The sequence below is a fragment of the Ascaphus truei genome, chromosome 2, assembly GCF_040206685.1.
Source record: "Ascaphus truei isolate aAscTru1 chromosome 2, aAscTru1.hap1, whole genome shotgun sequence".
Taxonomy (NCBI): Eukaryota; Metazoa; Chordata; class Amphibia; order Anura; family Ascaphidae; genus Ascaphus; species Ascaphus truei.
The window spans coordinates 39,299,492-39,325,672 of NC_134484.1; the positions used below are offsets into that span (position 1 = coordinate 39,299,492).

At 45.6% G+C, this 26,181-nt stretch overlaps 2 protein-coding genes across 6 annotated transcripts in view; one reads left to right on the plus strand and one right to left on the minus strand.

Moving 5' to 3' along the window:
- Nucleotides 1-14,578, minus strand: part of NSMCE2 (NSE2 SUMO ligase component of SMC5/6 complex) — a 300,621-nt gene extending 286,043 nt beyond the window's left edge. Inside the window, exons 1-2 of one of the 4 annotated variants that reach the window (XM_075582132.1) lie at nt 14,435-14,578; nt 6,035-6,187 (exon numbers count right to left, since the gene is read on the minus strand). In XM_075582132.1, the coding sequence (XP_075438247.1) occupies nt 6,035-6,173 (139 nt within the window). In that variant the 5' untranslated portion in view covers nt 6,174-6,187; nt 14,435-14,578. Of the gene's footprint in view, nt 1-6,034; nt 6,188-12,341; nt 12,365-13,446; nt 13,773-14,054; nt 14,142-14,434 lie in introns of those variants that run through there. The other 3 variants (XM_075582125.1, XM_075582139.1, XM_075582145.1) reach the window with 3 other exon arrangements.
- Nucleotides 13,882-26,181, plus strand: part of WASHC5 (WASH complex subunit 5) — a 62,032-nt gene continuing 49,732 nt past the window's right edge. The window contains exons 1-7 of one of the 2 annotated variants that reach the window (XM_075582117.1): nt 13,882-13,919; nt 15,334-15,577; nt 16,699-16,844; nt 18,246-18,330; nt 18,888-18,988; nt 20,920-21,112; nt 21,558-21,710. In XM_075582117.1, coding sequence (XP_075438232.1) covers nt 15,392-15,577; nt 16,699-16,844; nt 18,246-18,330; nt 18,888-18,988; nt 20,920-21,112; nt 21,558-21,710 — 864 coding nt within the window. In that variant the 5' untranslated portion in view covers nt 13,882-13,919; nt 15,334-15,391. Of the gene's footprint in view, nt 13,920-14,204; nt 14,708-15,333; nt 15,578-16,698; nt 16,845-18,245; nt 18,331-18,887; nt 18,989-20,919; nt 21,113-21,557; nt 21,711-26,181 lie in introns of those variants that run through there. The other variant, XM_075582114.1, reaches the window with a different exon arrangement.

A 26,181-nucleotide genomic window follows, 5' to 3' on the forward strand; every position in this document is an offset into this window, starting at 1 on the left:
AATGCAAATCTTGTTAGTAGCACTGATGTTACAATGAGTCAGTAGTCCAATATAGTGGCTAGTGAATTAGGAAGCAGGATAGGGACAATGAAGTGCTGCTCCTCAGATACTGTCACAGATTTTTCTAGAAGATCAGAAGCGGTTTTGTGCTCTTTTTGGCCCAATAAGTAATTTATTGGGTTAAAAATGCGAACTCACAATGTTCTTCATTGTAAAAGGGCAAGTAAAGGTTTTTAACCAAGAAACGCATTTAAATGGTTTCTAACCTTTACATGCACTTTTACAATGAAGAACATTGTTCGTTTAAATTTTTAACCCTGTATGTACCTAATAAAATCACTTATTGCGCCATCAGAAGCGTTTTTGCGCTTTAGTTTTCTAGATACACGTGTGAGAGAGAAACAAAATGGACTATACCATTCTATTGCTAACGAAATCCTTTTCGTACACGTGTGTATAGTATGGGGAGAGGGGGAGAGAGACACTGTTCCCAATGTTACATTGGTGGGTGGTGGCTAGTCTGCAGTGCAAATATGCCAATTCTAACTTACACGAGTAGCCCTCTTTCCCTCTGACCTAGACGGGTCTACTGGTGCTGGCTTTACCTGCTGAGGAACATTGATAACCTTTTGATACCAGTGGCCCCTGCCACACTTCACTGTACAGCAGTTATCCCACCACTGTGTATGTCCCACACCTTGTCCAACGCAACCGACCAGTCCCCTTGGTCACTTAACCCCTGAGTGTCCTCAAGTAACCCACCCCAAAGGCGGGATCAGCGCCCGTAAGGTACCGTTATATTGGTGCACTTATGGAAATACCTGCCGGGCGCCACAACTCATGCGCAAACTGAGCCCAACATGGCGGCGCCCTGCATCTGCAGTCACCTGGTGCCCCCGGCGACACGGCCGCCCACGCAACTCCCTAGCGCGCAGTTGAGGTAAGAGAGGGTTACCGGAACCTGGCTACACATGTTCCGTTGGTTGTGTGTGGCCGATTGTGTGTTTGGGTAACCACAAGATGGTTGCAAATAAAATATAAATACGATGCCATTTTCAAGTTTTGCCGGATCCATTCTGCTTTTACAGTAAATCCCGGGGGTAAGAAAGTGCATACTCTGTTTTAGATTCATTAGTTTGAACTTGTTACTGATTCTGAATTGAGAAGCTGGTAGTGATTGTAAACCATGTGCAGTAATGTTACTGTTAATAATAATACATTGTAAGTGTGAGAACGTGGACACTTCTCCTCCCCACCGCCCCTTCTGTGGCGAGCGGGAGTCCGTGTACCATATTTATTTTGGCTGCGCCAGACTGCAGCCCCTCTTATCCACCTTGAGGGGCCTTCGCCTGCAGTTCTGGCTGCACTTTTCCCCTCACCTTTTTATTTTTGGGTGCCCAGTGTCCCAGGACAATAAGCCTAGGGATCCCCTCATCAGCCTGCTCCTGGCATTGGCTAAGCTCGCCATTTATAAGACCAGGAAGCAGTGTCTGGAGAGGGAGGTCCCAACAAACATCATGTCCATGTTCCGGGCGCTGGTGCGTCCCATATCCGGGCAGTGTACACGTACACCGAGTCCACTGGGACGGTTTCAGAGTTTGCCTCCCACTGGGACGTCAGGCGGGGGCTCTGCTCGGTATCCCCCACTCTGGATTATTTTGTACTAAAACTTCATTTTTAGTGCACTTTATTTTATTTACAGTGCACTTGTTGATTTAATTTTATCTTTGTTTGTCTGGTTTTTCTTTGTACTTGGTTCCCAAGTAAAATTGCTGTTCGGCTTTGCCGGCCAATCGTCAAAACCAGATCAAAATGGACCTCCTCCCGCCCCTGAATAGCAAGGCATGTGTGGCAGACAATAAGAATGGAGTTTCTTAGAAACGGTGTTGGAGAATGTTGGCTATTGTCAACATTTTGTGCAATGTTTTGGAATAAAATTAAGCTGGAGCCATCTTTAAATGTTTTATTCAAATGGTGATTATGACCGTTTGAGCCAAAGGAAAGATGAGACTGCTGCTAGGAGGTTAATTTAGACAAATTTGTGTCCCCATTAGAGAAATGCTGTCAAAGTAACTTTACTTTATTGGCATGACATTTTGTCTTCAATAAAAAAAAAAAATGTAGCTCTATTATGGAGTGCCTAATTTAGTTCTAGATTTTGGTTGGTGGCTGTTCTAAGGCCCCGCTCACACAGCACGCTAGGTGACGGGCGCCCGTTCGTCACGGATGCCTGGCGGCCAATGGTAGTGTTCAGTATTGAAACTACCATTGGCTGCAAAGTACAGCGTCGACGCTGCTGCAGTCGCGGGAGTCTTCAATCTGTGATCTCCAGCTGCAGCAGCGCGATGTCGATTTCAGCAGCCAATTAATGTCCAGACGTTTACATTGATTGGCTGCTGAAATTGCCCCGAGACTCGGCAGTGAAATCGGAGGGACGGGGGAGACCCTCCCCTCCCCCCCCCCCCCCATTCAGTATATGCTAGTCTAAACACTATATTACATTATATATTAACACACGCATCGCCCTGTGTCGGATCATTCCGTCTGCTGGGGATGATCACACATCGCCCAGCAGACGGAGGGGCACACACAGCGTCGCGAAGCCCCCGGTGTGAACGAGGCCTATCTGTAGAAAATATTAAATAGGCCTACTATGTTTTCTAGTGTTTCTTCCACCTATTATATATTGAAAAGGTGCCTCCTTTTTTTTTTTTTTTTTTTTTTTTTACTTGTATTGAAACACTTTTTTAGCCATGTTTTCCAGGGTTGGTGTGGACATGGTGGTGGTACTAAATATATTGGTGATCGTTCATTCCTGTCTCCTTACACTGATCCTTAAATACTGGGCTGCTAAAGCAGAAACATGGCCTGCTATTGCAAAGGTGACAGTGGAGTGGCTGAGTTATCCTCCTGCAAGTGTTGTCACAGAGTTTAGTGTTCAGCTGATGCAATCATAAACAATTGCCAGACTAACCGGTCCCATGGTAGTGTGGAAAGGATCACTTTTATCAAGATTAATAAACATCTGATTCCTCAGAAATAGGAGTTCCCAGCACCCAGCGTTCTATAATGTAGAGGGGGCGAATAAGACACCAGTGACACCACAACTAGAGCACTTAAATAAAACATGCAACAAAAGCTGTCTGCCAATCTCCGGTATCCATGCTCATGGCAAATATTCTGTCAATTAGCAGAACTAGTACCTGTGGCCCTGGCCAGTCAGGCCACACCATTCATTGCAGAAATGTGAACATATGGCATATTATTTATATTTTACTTTGATCGTCCTGTGGGGCCCCAAACTAGCCAGTACACAAACTGCTATGCCAGCCACACAACTACTACCACCATAACATGTTGGTTGGCATTGGTAGTTGGCACTGCAGGCTGACCAGCCACCAATGTACAGAAACATCTAGGTTGTCACTTGGCAGTAGTGTTTGGCTTGTTAAATATATGTATGTCTTTATAATAACTACTACAGTTACTGTTTAATCTTTCAGTAACTGAGTCACTCAAGGGTGGGACGTAGGGCCCAAGAACATACATTTATTTTTTTATTTGGTTCAATAATTGTTGCCGTGTGGAAAACTCTTGAGTGTTATCTGTGTGAATCACTGACCATTGCCACATAGTGCTACTGGACTGAGTTATAATAATACATGAATCTGAAGAAGAAATTCAGTAACAATAATAATAAAAAGTCATCCGGTCAGAGAGGCTGACTGTCTGAGAGAGAGTAAACTTTCTGTAGCTACTATAATCTTTGCTGCTGCGTAATTAGCCATGACTGACACTGACTTGCCACTTTTGTTGACCGCCCACAATCACCGTCATTACTATTTAATTGCCAAAACCTGCACATATGGCATTATATCTATATTTTGAACACCTTGTGGGGCCCCAAACAAGTCAACACCTAATCTGCAATGCCTGGTAGTGGCACACAAAACAACCACCATAACATCTAGGTTGGAAATGGCACTCAGCACTTTAAACTGACCTGCCACCAATGTAACATCTGCACTAGGTTGGCAATGGCACAGTGCTTGGCTTGTTGAATATATGTATGTCCTAAATAACTAGTTGCTGTTTCATCTCTTTCTGGTTCTCAAATATATCCCTGTAAAAAAAAAAAACACTCTTCTGAGTGTTATCAGTGTGAATCACTGACCACCTCCACATGTTCTAGTAGCACTGAGTTATGATGACTGACTCTGAAGGAGAAATTCAGTAACAATAAGTATTAACACAACCGATCAGAGAGGCTGACTCTGTCTGAGATAAACTGAGCTATGCTTTGCGGTTGCTGCAGAATTAGCCATCAACGCACTTGATACTGTCACTGCACTGCCAGAGTGCCAGAGGCTTGATGTGTCCACCCACGAGTACGACCACTGTCATCTAATTAGGGAACTATGTTTTTTCTTGTACCTTTTAAAAATATATTTTTATTGTTTATAATATTTGCCCCTACTTCCTCTACATTGAATTTGACATTTTAGTTCCATTTTTAAAACCTATCATAGCCATATCCCATTAGGTGCCGAGAGTGTTTGTACCAGAGTGGTGAAGACATTTTGGAGTAATATTCTGTTTGTAACATTCTTAACATAAACCATACAGTATATGTTTTGTTTGCCAGATCCTGTAGATTAGAACAGCGGTGCAGGATTTGGGGGGGGGGGGTGCGGGCGGTTGCAAAGGCCCCCTCGCTCTTTCCCGAGGCATTTAAATTAAATGCCATGGGATCGTGTGAGGCTCAACTTACCAGGGTTTAGACGCATTGCTGAGTCGCCATGGCAACGCAGCGTCAAGTGATGCCGCGGTGTCATGCTGAGAGACATGCGTCCGTCTCCATGGCAACGGGGTCATTTCACGCCGCCAAACCAGGTAGGGGGGCGCAGCTCCAAAAGTTTGCGCTCTCCTTGATTAGAATATATCAATGGTTTATTGTTACACAGATTTACACAGAATTTTTGATCCAAATCCAAACTCAAGCAAATAACTTGGACAAATCTTTAAATCGGTGTCGCACTTACAATCTATATATTGTTATATTCCTCAATCTTACAGCTACCAGAATATTGTTTGTTAAAAAAAAAAAAAAAAAAATACCTAAACTGCGTAGAAGAACTGGAAACGGCAACTAACACATTCAAAGATAATTGGCATAAAAATGTAATCAAATGTAGTATTTTATTTATGCATACATTTTGTAAAACCAAGACTAACTAGCGTAGTGAAGTTCACCTACCCTTCAAGTTATAAAAATGTGTAGGACCTTCCCACAGGCTCTGCCCCCAGCAGCAACGATTGAAAAGCTTGGCAATGTTCACTCATTTTAGGAAATGTACTCTCAAAAACAGCCTGCACAAGTCACTCTAGTTGGATTCCTTTGCAGCAGGTGTTGCCAATTCTCACAGTGCCCCTAATCATACTCTGGTCACTAGCAACAAGAGACCTGAGAGCAGCCTGCGATATGCATGCAGGAAGAGTAACTAGTGCTGGTGAAATCTGCCACTCTTGGCTCTGGGGATCCAATACAAAGAACTTACAGCACTGGGCTGTACAATATGCGACCACTCGGGCAATCCGACCCCTGAATGGCCTTGCAGTTCCCCTTGGACAGACTGCCCCTGCTAATTTCATTGAAGTGGCTGAAGCACATTACAACTAAAATCGTTACAATTAGGTGGTCCTATAGATGTTATAAACGCTTACAGAAATATTGAAATATGATCATTCAAGTGTTTTTAGATCTCAATAACATTATGTTAATATACACATCTGGCTCTTGCACATGTAAATTTCAAATCCTTAAAATGGAGCGGCAACTGAGTGAGTAGACAAACAGCCTTATAGATACAAATGTGGAGGTACTGTAACCAAACACAAATCATACCTTTTTGACTTAGAAACACGATCATCAACTTTCTTCCATGATACCGTGATACTATTCTTACAACCCATTAAGGCACAAATATTGTCAGCTTAAGACACAATAGTGATAAAGAGAAAAAGGAGCACTTACATCCATTTTCCAAGAGATCAAGTGCGACACTGGTTGCGATTTCCATCCCAGTGTTTATGTAGGCTTGGCAGTTCTTCAGGGATGAGAGGGAGTTATCAACACAGTTGAAGGAGATGGAAGGTGCTGGGCGACCTGGCATTTTGCAGAGATTTCCTGCCAATGACATGACACACATTACAAGATAACCCAGCAACAATCTTATAAGCAATATATCAACCATTGGACTACCATTTTGTCAGTGTAATGTTCGAATGTATGCCTTATTTTACAACATTGATAAGCACTGGAAGTCTTTGGGGACATATTTACTTTAGGGTACTCCTTATGGTACCTTTTATAGTCCATTCAAGCCTCGCGCAGGAATGTTGGCATACAGTAGCACTGTTTGGTAAATATGGCCATTAGTGTGCACGGGTAACCAATGAATAGAGTAATCAGATGATGAATGGCTGTTAATAAGCGCTTGTCGCCATCACACTTTCTTGAGAATATCCTATTATGCAATTTCACAGAAAACAAAATGTTATTGCCTATAAAATGAGTTCCAACTACAAATTTTACATCTGACTTCAAACACCGTTTATACAGGAAGGTCCCGCTTCTCGGCGATTCGCTGATACAGAGAAGGGGGCCGCCATGTCTGTACATGCGCAGAACAGGGAAGTCAGGGGTCGCGAATGTGCAGAACGGGCGGTTGACGAGGTCGCGCATGCGCAGAAGGTTTGCGCATGCACACATTCCAAAAATGGCTGGTTCCGCTTTCCGGCGGGCCCATAGAACGGAACCCACCGCATGCCCGGGGCCCTCCTGTACAATGTTTAGCACTATTGGTCTAAAGACAACATGGGCCATGTGTATAAAAACGACTAAGTGGCACGAAGCCATACATGCATCAAGCATTATTGCACCCGTTCCGGCATTAACTCCAATTGACTTGAATTGGAGTTGATGCCGAAAAGGGGGCAATAACCTGCACCGGGTGAATGAGTTGTAAATTAGCACCACGTAGGCCCAGAATTACCACCTACTTTTGACTCTTACCGTATGTAATTAAATTGCATGCTGCAGGTGAGGATTTAACCCCACATTCTATTCAGCCTGTATTTACAAATCTGGAATCACATTCTTACGAGTACAGCAGTATTAAATTAGAAGTTCTTATTTGAGGAGTGAGCGAAGTGAAGACTTCAACTAGACTTTGTGGTCATTTTGGCTGCGTTCGTGTCTGTTCTCTCTTTACAGGCCAAATGCCTCAACCGATTCTGGTGACATTTTGGTTGTACCCATCTGCCAGAAGTTTCAACCAAAATGCAACCCCAATCTTAGAATTATTGTTTCGTTTTTGAAGTGATTAAAAAAAAAAAAAAGTGTAAACGGTACATCTCATCGACCGGATTCTTGTTACAAAACATTAAATGTATTATTTCGCAACTTGTACTACATTTTCAGAAAATGTGCTTGAACCATTTCAGAGAAATTTAAAATAAAAAAATAGAAATTGGTAAAGATGGTAACAAACATTACACCATACAACCTGTAGCTTATTTGACATCTAGGTGGCAGTGATAATTATTTACTGCCCAATAGGTTTCATGCTATCCACAATGTCAGTTCTCATATTGCATTAAACAGGGTATGGATGGAATTGAAGTAAACATAATTATGTTACTGTATAAAGCATTAGTAAGGCCACACCCAGAATATGGGGTAGAGTTTTGGGCACAACTCCATAAAAAAAAAATACATTAAATTGCAGAAAAGAGCCACAAAATTAATAAAAAGGAGGAAAAATCTGACTTTTGAAGCGAGGCTAACTAAATTATATGTATTTACATTAGAAAAGGTGTCTAAGGCTGAGACTATAGAGACTGCAGCCGTGCGGAGGCTGAGGGAAAGCGGGTGCTTTCCCTGGCCTTACTACGCGGGCCGTCCGGGGGCGTGTCTATGAGCGGGCCAGTGATGTCACGGAGCTGGTTCGCCCTCATTGGGCGAACCGCTCACGTGATAGGCACTCCACACCCCATAGCGCTGAAACTTAATTTTTTTCTGTCTGCTACACCTCCGCACGCCTGCGGAAGCGTGCGCGAGCCCCTGCTAAAGCCGCTCTCATTGCGGCTGCAGGGGCTCACTTACAAGTGCGGCTTAGTGCTGACCATGCCCACGGCCTAAGAGGGGATATATATATATATATATATATATATATATATATATATATATATATATATATATACACACATATATATATATACATACAGTGGTCGACAAATCACCAAAAAATCTACTCGCCGAACAAAAAAAATCTACTCGCCACCTAGTACCACACGTGTGCTGCTTGGGCCAATAGGAGCTCGCCACGATGTTAAATCCACTCGCCCGGGGCGTGCAAATGTATAGGTTTGTCGAACACTGTATGTATGTATGTATGTATGTATGTATGTATGTATACACACACACACACACACACACACACTATCATTGGACCGCAACACTGATAGAGTCGGTCTCAAAGTTGCGGAGTCCCAGCGTTCTGTATTACTATTCTACCACGATCCTGTATGCAGTTATTTAGCATCGCAGGATTTCTTCTTATGCCTGGGACATAGAGGGTTCAGCCGCGCTCCTGCTCTGCCTCGCCTGCTGAAAATTGAGCTTTTTCCTGTCCTTGAAGGCGAGGCAGTGAGCGCGCTCTGGGGGCGGAGGCGTGTCAGGAGGCGGAGCTAGTCCCTCGCTTCCATTGGATGTGAGCGGTCACGTGACTGCTCACATCGCTTCCCCGAGCGACAAATTTGAAACTTGCCTGTCTCTGCAAAGTTTCTGAGCCTCCGCACGCATGCGTAGGGGGAAACTATAGCCGCGCTGATGACAGATGCAGGGGGTTAGTGCATCTGCTCAGCGCGGCTCAGCCCGCCTCAGCGAGCTTGGACTTACTATGTCCCAGGCCTTACAAGGGACCTCTAGTTCTCACTACTGTCTAGAATTAGGCATGTCCTCGAGCACATCGACATTGATATACTATGATCAATGCTGATGTAGGGGACAGTGCATTAAGAGATAGTGCTTAATAGAAACAGATTACGTTTATCTACCTTGTTTGTTATGGATGCGCTCGAACACAAACATCATACATAGGCGATTCATTTTATGCTACCAATGCACATTGTGTTCACCCCCTTTGAAACCATCCCGGGTGGTCTCTGCAGGAAGCCGTTCAGTGTATACACTCACTCTACGAACCTACTCACGGCGTTACCTACCTGCCGTGAATCCGCTTCAACGGTCAGCTGTGACCTATCGGGTGATTGAGATTTGAATCCTCAGTAACCTCACAGCACAGCCGCTCACATCGGGCTACTGTGCTGCTGTTCTATGGAGCAGGCATTAACCTATCCCACATACAGGGACACTATCCTCTTTAAGACACCAACTGCCTTTGATCCTTACATGTGATCCTTACATGTACAAACTGCTTCCTCATACTTGCCCTCCGCAGCAGTGAATATAATTCCAATCCCTGCTGACGGAACAGCGGTTGTTTGCCCCCACGGAGGGAGACTCTCTCTGCCCAGTAGTATCCAAATATTATTTGGACACTGCACTTTGCCGGTTATTTACCTCTCCTTACACTCTGAGGTATACCTGCATTTACCATTAATTTTGGTTTTAGCAGGCTAGCCCTGAAATGTCAGCTCATATCCACCTAGTTACATATTACTGGATATCTCTGACACACCACGAACAGATACCACTGGCCGTAGAGGCAGTTTCTACTATGCAGCAGTATCAATCACTGGTCCCTTTACTCTATTCCTCAATAGGCTGTTACATACAGCATGAGATTCTGACTATTTGTCATGAATCTACCATATGTATAATCAACAGAACTGTTACAGCAATGTTACTCTGATTACAGTCACAGTCAATGCTGTTTGATGTTAAACCCCTATATTTTATATTCGCTGATGACAATAAAGAATAATTTTAAATACTACATTATACCTTCCTTGTGATTGAGTGCTTGTTTACTGGGTTCCCTTTTTCTTCTAGTTTATACAAATATATTCACAATACAAAGAACTTTCGTCCCTAGAGCAGTACAAAGGACACAGGGTCACCCCTTAAGGCCGGGGACATAGTAAGTCCAAGCTCGCTGAGGCGGGCTGAGCCGCGCAGATGCACTAACCCCCTGCATCTGTCATCAGCGCGGCTATAGTTTCCCCTTCCGCATGCGTGCGGAGGCTCAGAAACTTTGCCGAGACAGGCAAGTTTCAAATTTGCCGCTCGGGGAAGCGATGTGAGCAGTCACGTGAGAGCTCACATCCAATGGGAGCGAGGGACTAGCCCCGCTTCCGCTCCGCCTCTGCTCCGCGCCGCCTCCGCAGCTCGCTCACTGCCTCGCCTGCAAGGACAGGAAAAAGCTCCATTTTCAGCAGGCGAGGCAGAGCAGGAGCGCGGCTGAACCCTCTATGTCCCAGGCCTAAGGCTGCGGTCCCAGTCACTGCTGCAGCGCACACCTTGGCGTGCGCTGTGCGTGTAAGCACCGACCCTCAATGGGGCTGGGCCCAGTACTCACCTTCCCGCTGAAGGTGCAGCCGCGCTGTACTCGCAGTTTTTTTTAACTCAGTGGAATGGAGTTCAGAACTGGCGACATACACCCAATGAGGGCGAACCAGCCGCGTGATGTCATGGCCACGCCCCCGCAAAACCCCGACCACGCCCCTTCCCGTCGCAATCTCCCTCTCTCCCTAAAGATCGCGGGTAGCGTTGTGCACGCGCCGCCCCCCTCCCCCGCCGCCGGGCACGCGTCACAGTGATCACTGGGACCGCAGCCTTCGGCTGGAGGTAAGCAGATTTCACCAGCAACAAAGGAAAGGGTTCTTTACGGTAATGGCAATTAATGGGGAATTCATTACCCATGGAGACTGTGATGGCAGATACAAAAGATGACAAAAAATAAATAAATAAAAAAGTATGGACAACTTTTTTTTCTTTTAAGAAAGGGAATGTATACAGGGATATACCAAATAAGTAAACATGGGAAGGATGTTGAGTCAGGAATTAATTTATTTTATCCCCATACGAGACACTGGATAATGTTTCACCAGGGTTTCGTGTTTGCCTTCGTCTGGATCAATAAAACTGTATATACACCAAATATAAATATAGGATAAGTATCTGGTGTCTAAATTTAACACAGGTTGGACTCTATAGACATTTTTTTCAACCTCATCTACTATGTAACTATGTTCATAAATCACAGCCTTCTTGAGAATACAGTAGAGTCTCGGTTAACCGACACTCCGTTGTATCCAACATGTCTCCGCCTCCCCCCTCCTCACTTAACAGACTTACCGGCGGCACTGCGGGAGCGGAGCAGCACAGGAGTCAGACAACTGGCGGCAGTAGAAAACCATGTCAGTGGAGGGAAGAAGTTGAAATAGCGGGCGGCAGTGACAGCAGGCGAAGACATGCGATCGGAGCAGGAGCAAAGCAGCACAGGAGACGGCAGGGGAGGAACGCATTGTAAGTCCGGAAGTTAACCGGTGCCTAACTTCTGGTGCCGGCACCGGAAGTCAGACACCGGTCAACTTTCAGTGTTACAGCGCATTCCTCCCCTGTCGTCTCCTGTGCTGCTCTTCTCCTGCTGCCACCGCCGAACGCTGCTACAACTACTTCCCTCCACTGACATGGTTTTCTACTGCCGCCAGCTGTCTGACTCCTGATCCACTCCGCTCCCGCAGTAAACCTGTAAGGCCTGGTCCCCAGTGGCCACTGCGACGCGTGCGCCACACACCACAGCCCTCTATGGCAGGGGTGTGCAATCTATCCCTACTGCGCCCCAACGCCTGCTCGCGCCCCCCTCCCTTAGCTTGTTTCCGGCTCTCTGCGTCAAATGACACCACAGGGTCACGTGACGTCATGTGACCAAATGACACCATAGTGACGAGTCGCCACAGACAAGGTAAGTGAAGTTACAGAGGCCTCACGCGATCCCCCCGGCATTAATGTAAATGCCTTGGGGGGGGGGGGGGGGGGGGGGGGGGAGAAGAGCGCGAAGCTGCTGCAACCGCTGCGCCCCCCCTGAAAAATCTTGCCCCCCCTGTTTGCACACCCTGCTCTATGGGGCAGGCCCCAGTGGTCGTGTGTGTGGGCGCACAAAGTGCTGTGACGCGTACGCTGGCAGGGAAGACAAGAATTGTCATGTGCTCGGTGGGCAGCCAATGGAAGGGCAGATATGCCCCATCATGGCCCCGCGCATCCCATCGCTCCCCTACAGACTGCCGATCGCAGCTGTTGTCTGTGCACGCACCGTCAGTCGTGCAGCAGCGAGGACTGGAGCTGTAGCCGAAGCAGTTTCAGCAAACACTTCATCACTTTAAGATGACCGTTGAGTGCTTCTACATTTGAAATCCTTATGGAAGCACCCAGGCAGCTGCGAGAGAGACAGAGACACACACACTATTCTTAATAAACACTGGGTATGGGCTGGAGTGGTTAAGTAGGGAGAACACTGAAGTGAACAATCTCTCACTTGAATCCCAGCGCCAGCACCTTATGACTTTGGACAAGTTGCTTAATCTTTATAAGAGACTTAACCTTATATACAGTAGCGCTGAAACCAGACATTAAGCATAAGTAGGGAGACCAGATTTACAAAAGTAAAAACCGGGCACATTAAAAAAAATATTTATAAAACAAATTACATCATCAACTGAGCTTTATGTCTCTCTGCCCCTCACACACCCTATTCTCTCCCCCATCCCATCTCTCCATTCTCGTTCCACCCTTCCCATTCTGCCCCCTCCCCCCCATTCTCTGTCTCTCACCCATTCTCCCCCTCCCTGTCTCTCTCCCACCCCATTATGTCTCTCTCCCCATGCTGTGTGTTTATCTCTCTCCCCCCCCATGCTGTGTGTGTATCTCTCTCCCCTCCATGCTGTCTCTCTCTCGCTCTCTCCCCTCCATGCTGTCTCTCTCTCGCTCTCTCCCCCCCATGCTGTGTCTCTCTCTCGCTCTCTCCCCCCCATGCTGTGTGTCTCTCTCGCTCTCTCCCCCCATGCTGTGTCTCTCTCTCGCTCTCCCCCCCCATGCTGTGTCTCTCTCGCTCTCTCCCCCACATGCTGTGTCTTTCTTCCCCCCCCCCCCATGCTGTGTGTGTGTCTCTCTCTCTCTCCCCATGCTGTGTGTGTGTCTCTCTCTCCCCCCATGGTGTGTGTGTGTGTGTCTCTCTCTCCCCCCCATGGTGTGTGTGTGTGTGTCTCTCCCCGCCCCCCCATGCTGTGTGTCTCTGTGCTACTATTGCGTGCAGTCTACTTCTACTGTTCTACTATAGCGTGCAGTCTACTTTATCTACTAAACAAAAGGAACAATATGGTATGTATTGGTTTATATTATACTACAAAGGAACAATATACCTCATTGGTTTGTAACAATAAACACTTTGTATGTCTTTAAGAAATTGTAAAAACAAATCTTCTGCATCCTTTCTTAGCACTTTCCAGCAAATGTGATCAAGGTGTGATTGAAATAGCTCATTAGGAACGCCTCTCATTTTCTTCAAAATGTGTATTTTGGCATCCAACCACGACCTTTCAATCCCTTGCGTGTTTACTCCCTACACTGGATCCACATCATTTTCTTGATGGTTCACCGTAAAATGCCTGTAACCGATGGCATTTAAACTTCCATATGCAGGCCACTCGTCGGAATGAATCACTGAACCAATTTCACATTCCCACTGAATAATTGGTATCAGACAGTCAACTGACTATAGGAATTCAAATGAGGGTTAAGTGACAGAATGCACGTGAGGGTTAAACTGACAGAAGTGGACCACAGATCACCGGTAGTCTGCACGCTATAGTAGCACCGTGTGTCTCCCCCTATAGTGAGTGTCTCTATCCCCCTATAGTGAGTGACTCTCTCCCCCTATAGTGAGTGTCTCTCTCCCCCTATAGTGAGTGACTCTCTCCCCCTATAGTGAGTGTCTCTCTCCCCCTATATAGTGAGTGTGAGTCCCTACCTGTCACTGTGGAACGTGTGAGTGGGGGGGAGGGCGGGGAAGCCATCTTGAGCCCCGGCAGCAGACACCGGAAGTTCTCACTGCTGAGGCTCCGCTGACACTAACCCCGCCCCCACCCTGTGCAGCTAACCCCGCCCCCACCCTGTGCAGCTAACCCCAACCCCGCCCCCGCAGTCAGACCTCTGCTCTCCTCCATCTGGTCACCCTAAGCATAAGAGAAAATAATTAATACAATGTGAAAGATTACACCACAGTCACAATCACCGGTTAGGCTCAGACACCCTCGAGCGACACAACTGACTCAGTGCCTGCACCGCATGGCTCTGGAAGAGAAGTGGTTAAACGTGCTTTATGGGGCACGGCAAAGCCGCGGCTCATACCTGCAGCCCGCCTGCTCCTGTTACTGCAGCCCGCCGGCCCTTTTCAAGTAGGCCGCGCCCCCGGCATGCTCCGGTTGTTATAGAAACGGGCGCGCAGTGTCGTCATCTGTACGCGCGCCGCCCACTTTCCTTCACGTGACTGCCAAGGCTGACAGATCACGTGATGAGGATGTCACTTCTCTTCAGTAAATCAAGTGCTGCTGTGCGGGGGGGAGAGACAGGGGCTGGCGGCATCCGAACAGCAGCAAAGCCAGTGGGGAGGAGGAGGAGGAAGTAAGTGCTGACCCGCTAACCACATCAGGGCCCCTATAAAATAAACATGTTAGGATCTCCACCTTAACGTCAGGATACTAACGAAACGTTAGAATACCCCCTTTACGTCACACATTAACCTGTTAGTACCTTGGGGTCTTCCGTTTACAAATATCAAGCTCTGAACAATGCAACAAGATTTTCATTTTAAAACATCTGGACATCCCTATACATACCTTTTTTGTTGCCAGAGGTGCCTGCAACGCACTGCAAATTAAGTCAACGCAATGTTCTGTGTGCATCTCTGCCTGCGATGGGGTCACAATGTCAGGATTTCGCTAGTCGGTGTTCAGGATCTCTGATTAAATAGTGAGGGTTGGACAGTCCGCACATTAGGAGGTTGACTTGTATTCATAGCATCATCAACCGATGTGACACTCCTATTGCACATCTGAGGAAATCGATTTTTTTGCAGTCAAGTTATGCATGAGGATACCCACTGTAGCTATTACTCACAGGTTGTTCACGTGGGGCCTTTACTGCTGCTAGAACCTGTATTTTTGCGTTCATGTACTGTATGTTGTATGATACTATTGCGGTGCTTCGTGCTCCTACAACATAGTAAACGTGTATTTTATTCACCACAGGTCCAGAAGGAATTGGCCAACGTCCTCCTAGTGCTGTCAGCTGCTGAGCGTAAGCAGGATGGTTGATTTCCTGGCAGAAAATAATCACTGTGGGCAGGCGATCCTGCGCATTGTCTCCCGGGGAAATGCCATTATTGCAGAGCTGTTGAGACTTTCGGAATTTGTACCTGTGGTGTTCAGGTTAAAAGATAAAGTGGATCAGCAGAAGTATGGAGAGATCATATTTGATTTCAGTTACTTCAAGGTAATTGATTCTATTTTTTGGGAGGGGGGAATATTTTTCTCTAAAGGTGAAAATCCTTTATATTTTATCGTTTACCTTCACGGGAAGCCGACCAGCTGAGTGCCGGTGAGTATTTGTGTAACAGCCTTTTCTGTGGGACACATGGCTCCCAAACTACTCGATTGCTTGGGTTATAAAGAGATGGATTAAAATGTACTCCCTGGAGCCCTATGTGTAACACATTATTTCCGGCCTGGCTCCACGTCATCATGAGATTGGGGCCCACCTCTGGTTTCCAATTTTATATTTTTAATACATGCATGATACTTTTAGTGTACTGTATAGAAAAGAGGAATGATTATTTTCATATTCGACACTATAGCGAATATCATTCAGTCGGTGTAACACAACAGCTGCAATATATGACTATGGGTAACATTGTCTATTGTTACGGGTTGCAACTAAGCCTTAGGCTGCGGTCCCAGTCAGCACTGTGGCACGCGTGCCCGGCGGCGGGGGTTGGCGCGTGCACAGCGCTTCACCGCGGTCTGGGAGAAGGCTGCAGTGTTTGCGACGGGGAGGGGGGGGGCGTGGCTGGGGTTTTCCAGGGGCGTGGCCATGACCTCACGTGGCTGGTTTGCCCTCATTGGCTGAACCGCCGGCGGGGGCGTGGCCATGCCTCTGTCGCAAACTGTGAACTCAATTTTTTGTTTTTAGGAAAATCTTGTAGTATGGCGCAGCTGCAACTTCCGTGCGAAGGTGCGTATTTGGCCCAGCCCCATTGAGGGGCGGTGCTTGTGGCGTGCGCTGTAGAAGGCACTGGGACCGCAGCCTCAGTCTCCTGCTTGGAACACTACAACACTTTCCTGTTTGTGATAATTTGTTGCAAATATCTTGCCCTGCTGGGGAGGTGTGCTAAAACCTGCTATAGCAACCAAAGGATGCTCAGCATATATTCAAACTCATTGAAAATTGCATTGAGATGGGGGGTGGAAAAAAAGCTGTAACTATCATCCAATACTACAGAACTGGTGTGTGTGTGTGTGTGTGTGTGTGTGTGTGTGTGTGTGTGTGTGTACACTAAAACAGAGGTCTAGAATCTGGACACGGGAGATTCAGCCCGATGGACTTTCTCTTCACAGGGTCCCGAGATCTGTGAGGGGAAGTTAGAGGCCAAACCGGAGCTGCAGGACCTAGACGAGGAATTCCGTGAAAACAACGTCGAAATATTGACAAGATTTTATTTGGCTTTTGAAAGCGTGCACAAGTACATCGTCGATTTAAACCGGTACATGGTGTGTGTGTGTGTGTGTGTGTATTCAATCTTTTTAAAATGCTCCAATTGTTTTTAGCCCTGTTTGAGATCAATATAATGGCTCATACGAATCAATCAGACCTTGAGTCTCAAGCAGGGTCAGATCCGCATGAACACATAACAAATATGAATGCACAGTCTTTACGTGGTTAAACATGCTTTGCGTGCAGGGCCGGTATACATGCCATGTACATGCCTCTAATATCCTCCGACGTGTAATGAATCCAAAATAAGAAAGATAAACCACTCAAATATGCTCGGTGCAGCAAAACGTGTATATTGTAGGAGAAAGCAGAATTATGCTTAGAAATTCCAATCTTTCTGGAAATGAATCCTCCTTCATCAGTAGAGTGTTTTTTTTATTTTTATATTTTGTTTTTTTTTATACCCCTCAAAATTAGGAAACTTTTTTTGTGATGGAGTAGGATATATACTATACACTAGAACAGGGGTGCGCAATCTTTTGGCACTGCGCCCCCCTGCCAGCACTGCCTCTGTATTTGCGCCCCCTCCCCTACCTTCCAACAGCGTCAAATGGCGCTATGGGGGTCACGTGACCCGTAGCGTCATTTCACACCGCGTTGCTATGGTGATGCAGCGTCAAATGACGCTGTGGGTCGTCACGTGACCCCGCAGCATCATTTGACGCAGCGTCACCATAGCAACACGTTGTCAGAGTCAAGGTAAGAGATACTTCGAGGCCTCGCACTGTCTCCGGCACTTAATTTAAATGCCTTGGGGAAGAGTGTGGGATCTCCAAGTGCCGCGTCCCCCAAAAAATATCTTGCGCACCCCTGCACTAGATACACATTTTGCCATATCAAGCATATTTTGGGTGTGGGTGTACCTTTTTCTCATTTTCAAATATAACAACAAACGCATGTACAGGACCAGTGTGTAGGACCCGTAGGTCAGACATCTATAACTCTACCTGTCCCCTGCTTCCTAAGATCCCCCTGTGGCTGATCACATTTGGATGTGGTTATAAAGTAGTTCAGAGCTTGCTGCTTGCGGGCTGGAAACACGGGAGTCGCTTGAGCTTCTGTCGCTCTTCTGTGTTTGCCCACACTAGATGCTACCTCCTACTTACTACATTGTTTTAAATGAATATTTGCAGACCCGGCAATACAAAGGGTTATTTTCTTTTATGGTTGTGATGTATATTTAAATGTCGTTTGTATGAAAATGGTATGTTGTGCTTCTTATGTTTTATCTTTAACTTAAAAGTTAGGGATCTCACAGCAATTCACTTGAAATTAGTACACACTTGACAGTTTCCGTTGTTTATTTTGTAACGTAATTAAATGATTCAAGGGAATAAAACATGTTTTACATTGGATTTTATTGCCCACTTGTGGAATGTCTTCTTCCCAGGTATCTGGATGACCTTAATGAAGGAATTTATATTCAACAAACTCTGGAGACCGTGCTTCTTAATGAAGACGGAAAGCAACTTCTAGTGAGTAACGGCAGCATGCAAACAATCTTCATTATCTTGAATGACTTCATTCTTTAGCCCCGGGAGCAGTGCACTGGAGGCCCTGCGAGACTTGGTGACCAGCTTTTAAAGGGAGTCATTGTAAAAGTCTCATACAGAAACTCTCTTCCTGGCTTCGCTTTCGTGTTAGTCAGTCAAACTAAATGCCCTATCCCCTCGTTGCAGCAGCTGGCATATAGCTGGCACTCCCCCCAATAAGTTAGTTCTTCCATTATCGGACTCTAGTTCTAGTTGGTAAAAGGAAGATCCCCCGTACTACCTGCTGGGCGTCTGTTGTGCTAGTGAGTTGGATACTCAAAATGGCACCAGTGGATGCGTTGGATACTGTTCCTCAAAGTGGTACCCCATACAGTGACTGCAGGGTGACTCCCTATGTGGTCAGACAGTTCTGAACCAACACAGGAGGACGTTTTGTGCTTCACTGCCATTTTCAGACTGTCCAAGACACATCTTCCCTTCCTGCTTAATTACAATACATTGCACCATTTCAACTGTTTCCTTCTATCTCCATTGCACAGTGTGAGGCTCTGTACCTGTATGGGGTCATGCTGCTGGTAATAGACCTGAAGATTGAAGGAGAGGTGCGGGAGAGAATGCTGGTTTCTTACTACAGATACAGGTAGGTCTACGTGTAAGCTTCCTGGTCCTGTAAATCACTGTCCAGCCGCTTCCTCCATACTGGGGAAGATTTGTACTTCCGTTCATAAGAGATAACAGGAGATAAACTGTACTACAACACTAAAGAGGCAACTTACCATGTTAAAAAGGGACCATCGACTCTATTGCAACATAACAAAGTATGGTCAAGAAATGATGCCCAAGTCTTGACCTTGCTTGGAAGTGCCGTCTTTACTGAGTGCTGAGCGACGAGAAGCATTACATGGTGGTTCTCGGGAAGGGAAGCACCCGTTTCATGCTTACTACAAATATTCTGTAGCTTCTCTTCCTGTGTCACATGGCACTCTAAGAAGTGTTCTCTTTGTTTCTGGTTGATGGAAACACAAACCCCATTATTTCATAGTCTAAAATTGAATACCTATACCACTTGGGAACACATTAGCGTTTCAGATGGGTCCGCAACCCTGCTTTCCCCCGTTATCTCTTGGCATACAGTGCTTCCACTGCAGCCAGGGATTCTGGGTAATGACCAAATCTAAAAGAAAATTCTGCAAGGAACTTGAGTGAGCCGACCAATGCTAGGCTCTTAGACTTCCTATAGTAGTCGTGTTGATAGGAGATGGGTTGAGTGCAGTCTGTCACAGGCCTGCATTGTCAGTCTGGTAATCTCCGGATCTGTGTAGGTGCTGCTATAGATTTAATTGGTGCACAAAGTGATACATTACAGAATGTGGCATTGCAATGTAAAAAGAAAATACATTACTCTAAAAACAGATGCATGAACCTTCAAAAGGAGAAAAGAAAATATCAGTGGTTCAAGCTAAAGACACCTGCATAAACAACAAAGGAATCAAAAATAGACCAGAGAATAAAGATTTCCAAAAAAAAAAATCTTGGTCTATAAAGGGTCATTGAGAAGCTGCGATAGCTGAAAGCTGAAAGCTGAAAGCGATCAATAAATACATACTAAAGAAGGATGTCATTAAAAAAAAATACAATTGCCAACTTGATACCAACAACACAGGTAATGGCTATACCAAATGTATTCTAGTTAATAGAAAATGATCATATAGAAAAGGGATTTCAATATAAATGTAATTTGTATGACAATCGCACTTCATTCACACCAAACAGCAATAAATAAATACTAATGCACAAGTTCATATGCACACACAATACTACAGATAAACACTATAGCTGCAAATGTGCTGTGTGCAAAAAGTCAAACGTGCTGTGTCCACCCAAAATCTACCGCGGGGACGGCCAACACCGGTCTTCACGGGCCGTCAACGGGTCCGGTTTTAAAGATATCCCTGCTTCAGCACAGGTGGCTCAGTGAATGACAGGTTAAAACCTGACCTGTTGGTGGCCCCTGAGGACTGAAGTTGGCCACCCCTGGCATAGGAGAACAGGAGCTAAAATACTCGCATAATTAAAAGTTAAAGCACTAGCATAAAAACCAAAAACCAGGACAAAGAGAACGAAGAATGATAAATTGTGATGAATATTATGGAGGGTGCCAGGGGAGGCCAACTTCAGTCCTTAAGGGCCACAAACAGGTCGGGTTTTAAGGATATCCCTGCTTCAGCACAGGTGGCTCAATCTTTGAGCCACCTGTGCTGTAGCAAAGATCCTTAAAACCTGACCTGCCTTGAGGACTGGAGTTGACCTCCCATGATCTAGAGTAAACGGTTCATTAGGCAATACAGAGAATTATCAATGCTTGGTGCCCCCACATAAAGTAGTATTGGGGAATTTCTCTCAGTAGTATTGGGGAAGGCCTCTCGGATAGTTTGCATTCACAGTGTATGCCCAATAATGTTTCACCCAATGCGTGTTTCGTGCACGTAGGCAGGTTGTTCCGGGGCGTGCGCACGTTTTTCTATTACCTGGACTACTTTTTTGTTTTAAGAAGTTTCCTTGTGCATTCAGTGCAGCCCGATCTTCTGCCGACTCCAACATGGACGATATCTGCAAACTGCTGCGGAGCACGGGATATTCCAGCCAAGCCGGGGCTAAAAGGCCTCCCAGCTACCCCGAGAGTTACTTTAGCCGGGTACCCATCAATGAAACCTTCATCAGCATGGTGATTGGCAGACTGAGATCAGACGACATCTATAACCAGGTGATTATTATTATTTTCTCTTATTGGAAGCGCGCAGAATATGCAGTGCAGTACAGGATACATACTGTATATAAAACATTTGTTTCAAAGGAATGTAGCTTTTTAACGTTGTATTGTAGGTTTTGCTCATGGGTCTGACAGTGGACTTGTCTCCCATACATTGTCAAGAGTTGGCAGAATGCCATGTTGTATGGCTTTGTGCGCTTGGCACTGAGCTGACTTTGGAGTCTTGAGTAACCCAATTTCTTTGTTTGACTCAATGATAGAGCGACTGTCTGTCCTGAGATAAAGAATGGGGTCACTGTATACGAATGCTGTATATAATTATAGCCTACACCATATCTTATTAACTATGCCTGCTAATTATACCCTTTTGTGTCGTTTTCGAAGTGTCCATTTCCTAAAAAACGTCCTCCTTGCTACGAATGGTATTGTTCTCTTCTAGGTGTCTGCGTATCCATTGCCAGAGCACCGCAGCACCGCCCTCGCCACGCAAGCCGCCATCCTGTACGTTATCCTGTACTTCGATCCCCCCACTCTGCACACCCACCAAGCCAAGATGAGAGAAATAGTGGATAAATATTTTCCCGATAACTGGGTGAGTAACAGATCAGCATTTCAATGTCGGGCTTTCCGTGGGTCTATTCTGAATGGGGCAAATAATGGAATTCTAGACCATGGCACTGGACAACCCAGAGTTTTGGGGTTGAGTGTTTTTCTTCGTTGTTGGACATATTGTGTCTGGCACCTAGAGCAGAGCTTCAAGATGAAAGGAGAGTCTCTGATTTGTATCCTTTAGGTAAAACAACCATCATTGCAGAAGGGTGAACATGGGAGCTAGATTGTATAAATAGCACTCCGGGATCCGGCCAATGTTAATAATCACAGTGATCAATAATAATCCGAACATTTATTAGATCATTGGCACAAAACTGCAATGGAAACAAATATGGTCTCATTTTAAATAGAAACCAGGGATTTTTTTTAATTGCGGAGTTATTGTGTGTCATTTTGTTATATATTTTTAATGTACTCTATTAATTATACCATTTGCCCAACAAATAATTTATTTATATAATATGTACAATATGTAATAATGTATGTAACTGCCTGGTGCAAAATACGGCCTCAAAATGAGTAGATCTGGGAGAGAAGCCGGCACACCCGGCCTTGCAATAAAGGAAAAAAGGTTTTATTACAATACAGTGTATCAACGTTTTGGCTCTGGGGCCTTTTTCGTGTCTTGACGTTTCTGTGTATGTCTGTGTGTGTGTGTCTGTCTGTGTGTGTGTCTGTCTGTGTGTGTCTCTGTGTGTGTCTCTGTGTGTGTCTCTGCGTGTCTCTGCGTGTGTGTCTGTGGGTCTTTTTTAATATATTGGCATTTTGATAACAATACCTTGTGTATTTAATGTTGATCATTGTGAATGTTGTCCAGTCTGTTTTTATCTTTCTCTGGGTATTGTTTCATCAATTGCATCAATGCAATATTGGTTATGTTGGTCAGTTGTCATAGTTACCAGTCACTATTTTAAAGCCGCGTACCGATCCGTTTAACAAAGTAAAGGTGTTCGGCTGGGTACTGATATCACCACTGTGTGGGATGGGGTACAATATACATGGTACAATGTAAGACCACTTGCTGCACCTACAAGTCAAGATGGGGAACCAGTTTAAAGGTTAACTGTTAAGTTCAATATAGAAGAACCCCGCTTCAGCTAAGTACAAAGTAATAATGTGGGGGTAGGGTGCTAATGGGTGACGTATAAGGTAAGTAATAAAGCGGCAAGAACCCACTATAAGCACTCAATACCCCCTGATGTATAATGTGAATGTTAAAAATAATTTTTAATGCTATACTAATTAAAATAATGGGTGTTAAAATTCAACAAATTACACACATATATGATACCCTATGATGAATATATATGATATTCCGGGTAACTAAGTAAGGTGACAATTTGAGGTTAATTGGATCAAACTGTCCCAGGGAGCCGGTATACAGTAATCCCTATTAGTGGTTAATTAGGTGTATGCTGGTATCAGTGAGGGGCTGTTCAATACCTGTCTCAGGTGTCAGACAGGTCCCAGATGGTGAAGGTGAAATGTGAAATGGATCATAATATGCTAGGTTCAGACAAAAAGATCAGTATTTCAAACCAGTGTGTGCTCACTTTGCAAATCATAAATCCATAATTGGAAAGTATAGACTCTCTCTACAATCCAACATGTAGCCACCTAACCAGCAACTGGTTGACTCCTGAATAGTAAAGGAGTGGGCTGTTAAACACAGAACACAATGTGCAGAGGCTCATAGACTCCTATAGGCAGTGTGGTTGTCAGTATACCTGTGCACATATTCATGAATGTGCTTCCACTGTCAGGAGTGCTAATGCCACTATAAGGCTGTGTATGGTGGAAAGAAACCTATCTAGTATGCAGAGAAAGGTTTCATGGTGGATACATGTAGTCACCTAACAGCAGCTAATTAGCTCCAAAATAGTAAAGGAGTGGGCTGTTAAACACAGAACACAATGTGCAGAGGCTCAAAGACTCATATAGGCAGTGTGGTTATTGGTATACCTGTGCACATATTAATGAATGTGCTTCCAATGTCAGGAGTGCTAATGCCACTATAAAGCTGTGTATGGTGGAAAGAAACCTGTCTAATGTGCAGGAAAAGGTTCCTTAGTGGATACTGAGTGAGAAAGAGACACTGTTATAATACTGCCACAAAGCAGCACTGAACACACTGTTAGTAAACTGCTCAATGAGCTTATGGTACACAGATCCAGTGAAGGTAAATCAGTCACATATGTACCACTAGCTGAGAGACCCGGCGTTACCCGTGAGTTAAATACAGTGGACAGGAGGGGTGGGACAGTGAACAGGGGGGGGGGGGGGGGGGGACAGTGGACAGGAGGGGGGGTGGGTTTCTTAAAATTTAAAATTTACGGGTCCCTCCTCTCCACTCCCCCTGTATGTTTCTCCGCTCCCCCCTCTCTCTCCGCTCCTGCCCCCCCATGCCTTGCTCCGGTCCCCACCCTAGAGTGTCTGACACACACACAGTGTCCCACACACACACACACACAGTGTGTCCCACACACACAGTGACACACACACACACACACACAGTGACACACACACTGTGTCCCACACACATACACACACACCCAGTGTAACACACAGTGTCACACACACACACACACAGTGACACACACACACCTCTCCTTCCTGCCGCCGCCATCTTAGTTACTCCGCGAGGGAGGAAGGGGGTCCTTCCGGCCGCCGCCATCTTAGGCGCCGCGTGGCCACTGCCTGTCCCCGCGCCGGGGAGGTGAGTGGAGCGGGAGGGAGGTGAGTGGAGCGGGAGGGAGGTGAGTGGAGCGGGAGGGAGGTGAGTGGAGCGGGAGGGAGGGAGTGGAGGTGAGTGGAGCGGGAGGGAGGCGGAAGTCTTTGTGGTGACGCATGGTGAGGCGAGGGCTGCTTGATTTTCCTTGTTATTTTGTTGCATTAGTGTAACCAGCACTCCTAACGGTGGTAGCACATTCATTAATATGTGCATAGGCATACCAACAGCCACACCGTTTCTAGGGGTATATTAGCCACGGCGTTTGCATTTATGAGTGGTATTAGCTCTATGTATTCATGGACTTCATTTGCTAGTACACAGGTGATTTATATGTGAATTTATATTGTACATATGTGACTGATTTACCTTCACTGGATCTGTATACCATATGCTCATTTAGCAGTTTACTAACAGTGTGTTCAGTGCTGCTTTGTGGCAGTATTATAACAGTGTCTCTTTCTCACTCAGTATCCACTAAGGAACCTTTTCCTGCATATTAGACAGGTTTCTGTCCACCATACACAGCTTTATAGTGGCATTAGCACTCCTGACAGTGGAAGCACATTCATTAATATGTGCACAGGTATACTGACAACCACACTGCCTATAGGAGTCTATGAGCCTCTGCACATTGTGTTCTGTGTTTAACAGCCCACTCCGTTTCTATTCAGGAGTCAACCAGTTGCTGGTTAGGTGGCTACATGTTGGATTGTAGAGAGAGTCTACACTTTCCATTTATGGATTTATGATTTGCAAAGTGAGCACACACTGGTTTGAAATACTGATCTTTTTGTCTGAACCTAGCATATTATGATCCATTTCACATTTCACCTTCACCATCTGGGACCTGTCTGACACCTGAGACAGGTATTGAACAGCCCCTCACTGATACCAGCGTACACCTAATTAACCACTAATAGGGATTACTGTATACCGGCTCCCTGGAACAGTTTGATCCAATTAACCTCAAATTGTCGCCTTACTTAGTTACCCGGAATATCATATATATTCATCATAGGGTATCATATGTGTGTAATTTGTTGAATTTTAACACCCATTATATTAATTAGTATAGCATTAAAAATTATTTTTAACATTCACATTATACATCAGGCGGTATTGAGTGCTTATAGTGGGTTCTTGCCTCTTTATTACTTACCTAAAGGGTTAACTGGCCATCACAGGGCTGGAAAATAGCTGCCAGCCCTGGTAATTGTTAAGCCAAGTTAGATATGTGTATTCCGGAACTAGGTATTATAAGATGTTATTTGTGTTTTGTACTGTAGTTGTGGGACTCGTATGCCTGGGCCGGTAACCGTGGCTAAGTGGCCAGCATACAATGATTCAGAGGGCTAGCCTTTGTGCGGGGCCAGGTTCAGCGCTGATGGAAATTGGTGAGGTGGGGTAGCGTGAGCACTCCAAAAGTGGAGCATTGTCCTCTCCCTGGCAACGAGGCGTCTTCCCCTGCGGGAGGTATGGAGATGAAATCGGGAACTGGTGTCTGGGTGCTAGCCCTGTTCACATTGGTCAGTACAAATTTCCCACACTCTCAAACCCCACCCCTAGGAGCTTTTCTTGGGTACTGGTGCAGCCCATGGCCCTGATGGGTCCGTTCCGGACGCACCCCAGGTTCCTGCTTGGCCTAGTGGAAGAAAGGTCTCTGCTGATTGGTCGGCACCCGGTTCTCCATATTCCTAAATGGAGGCTGGGAAACTATAGA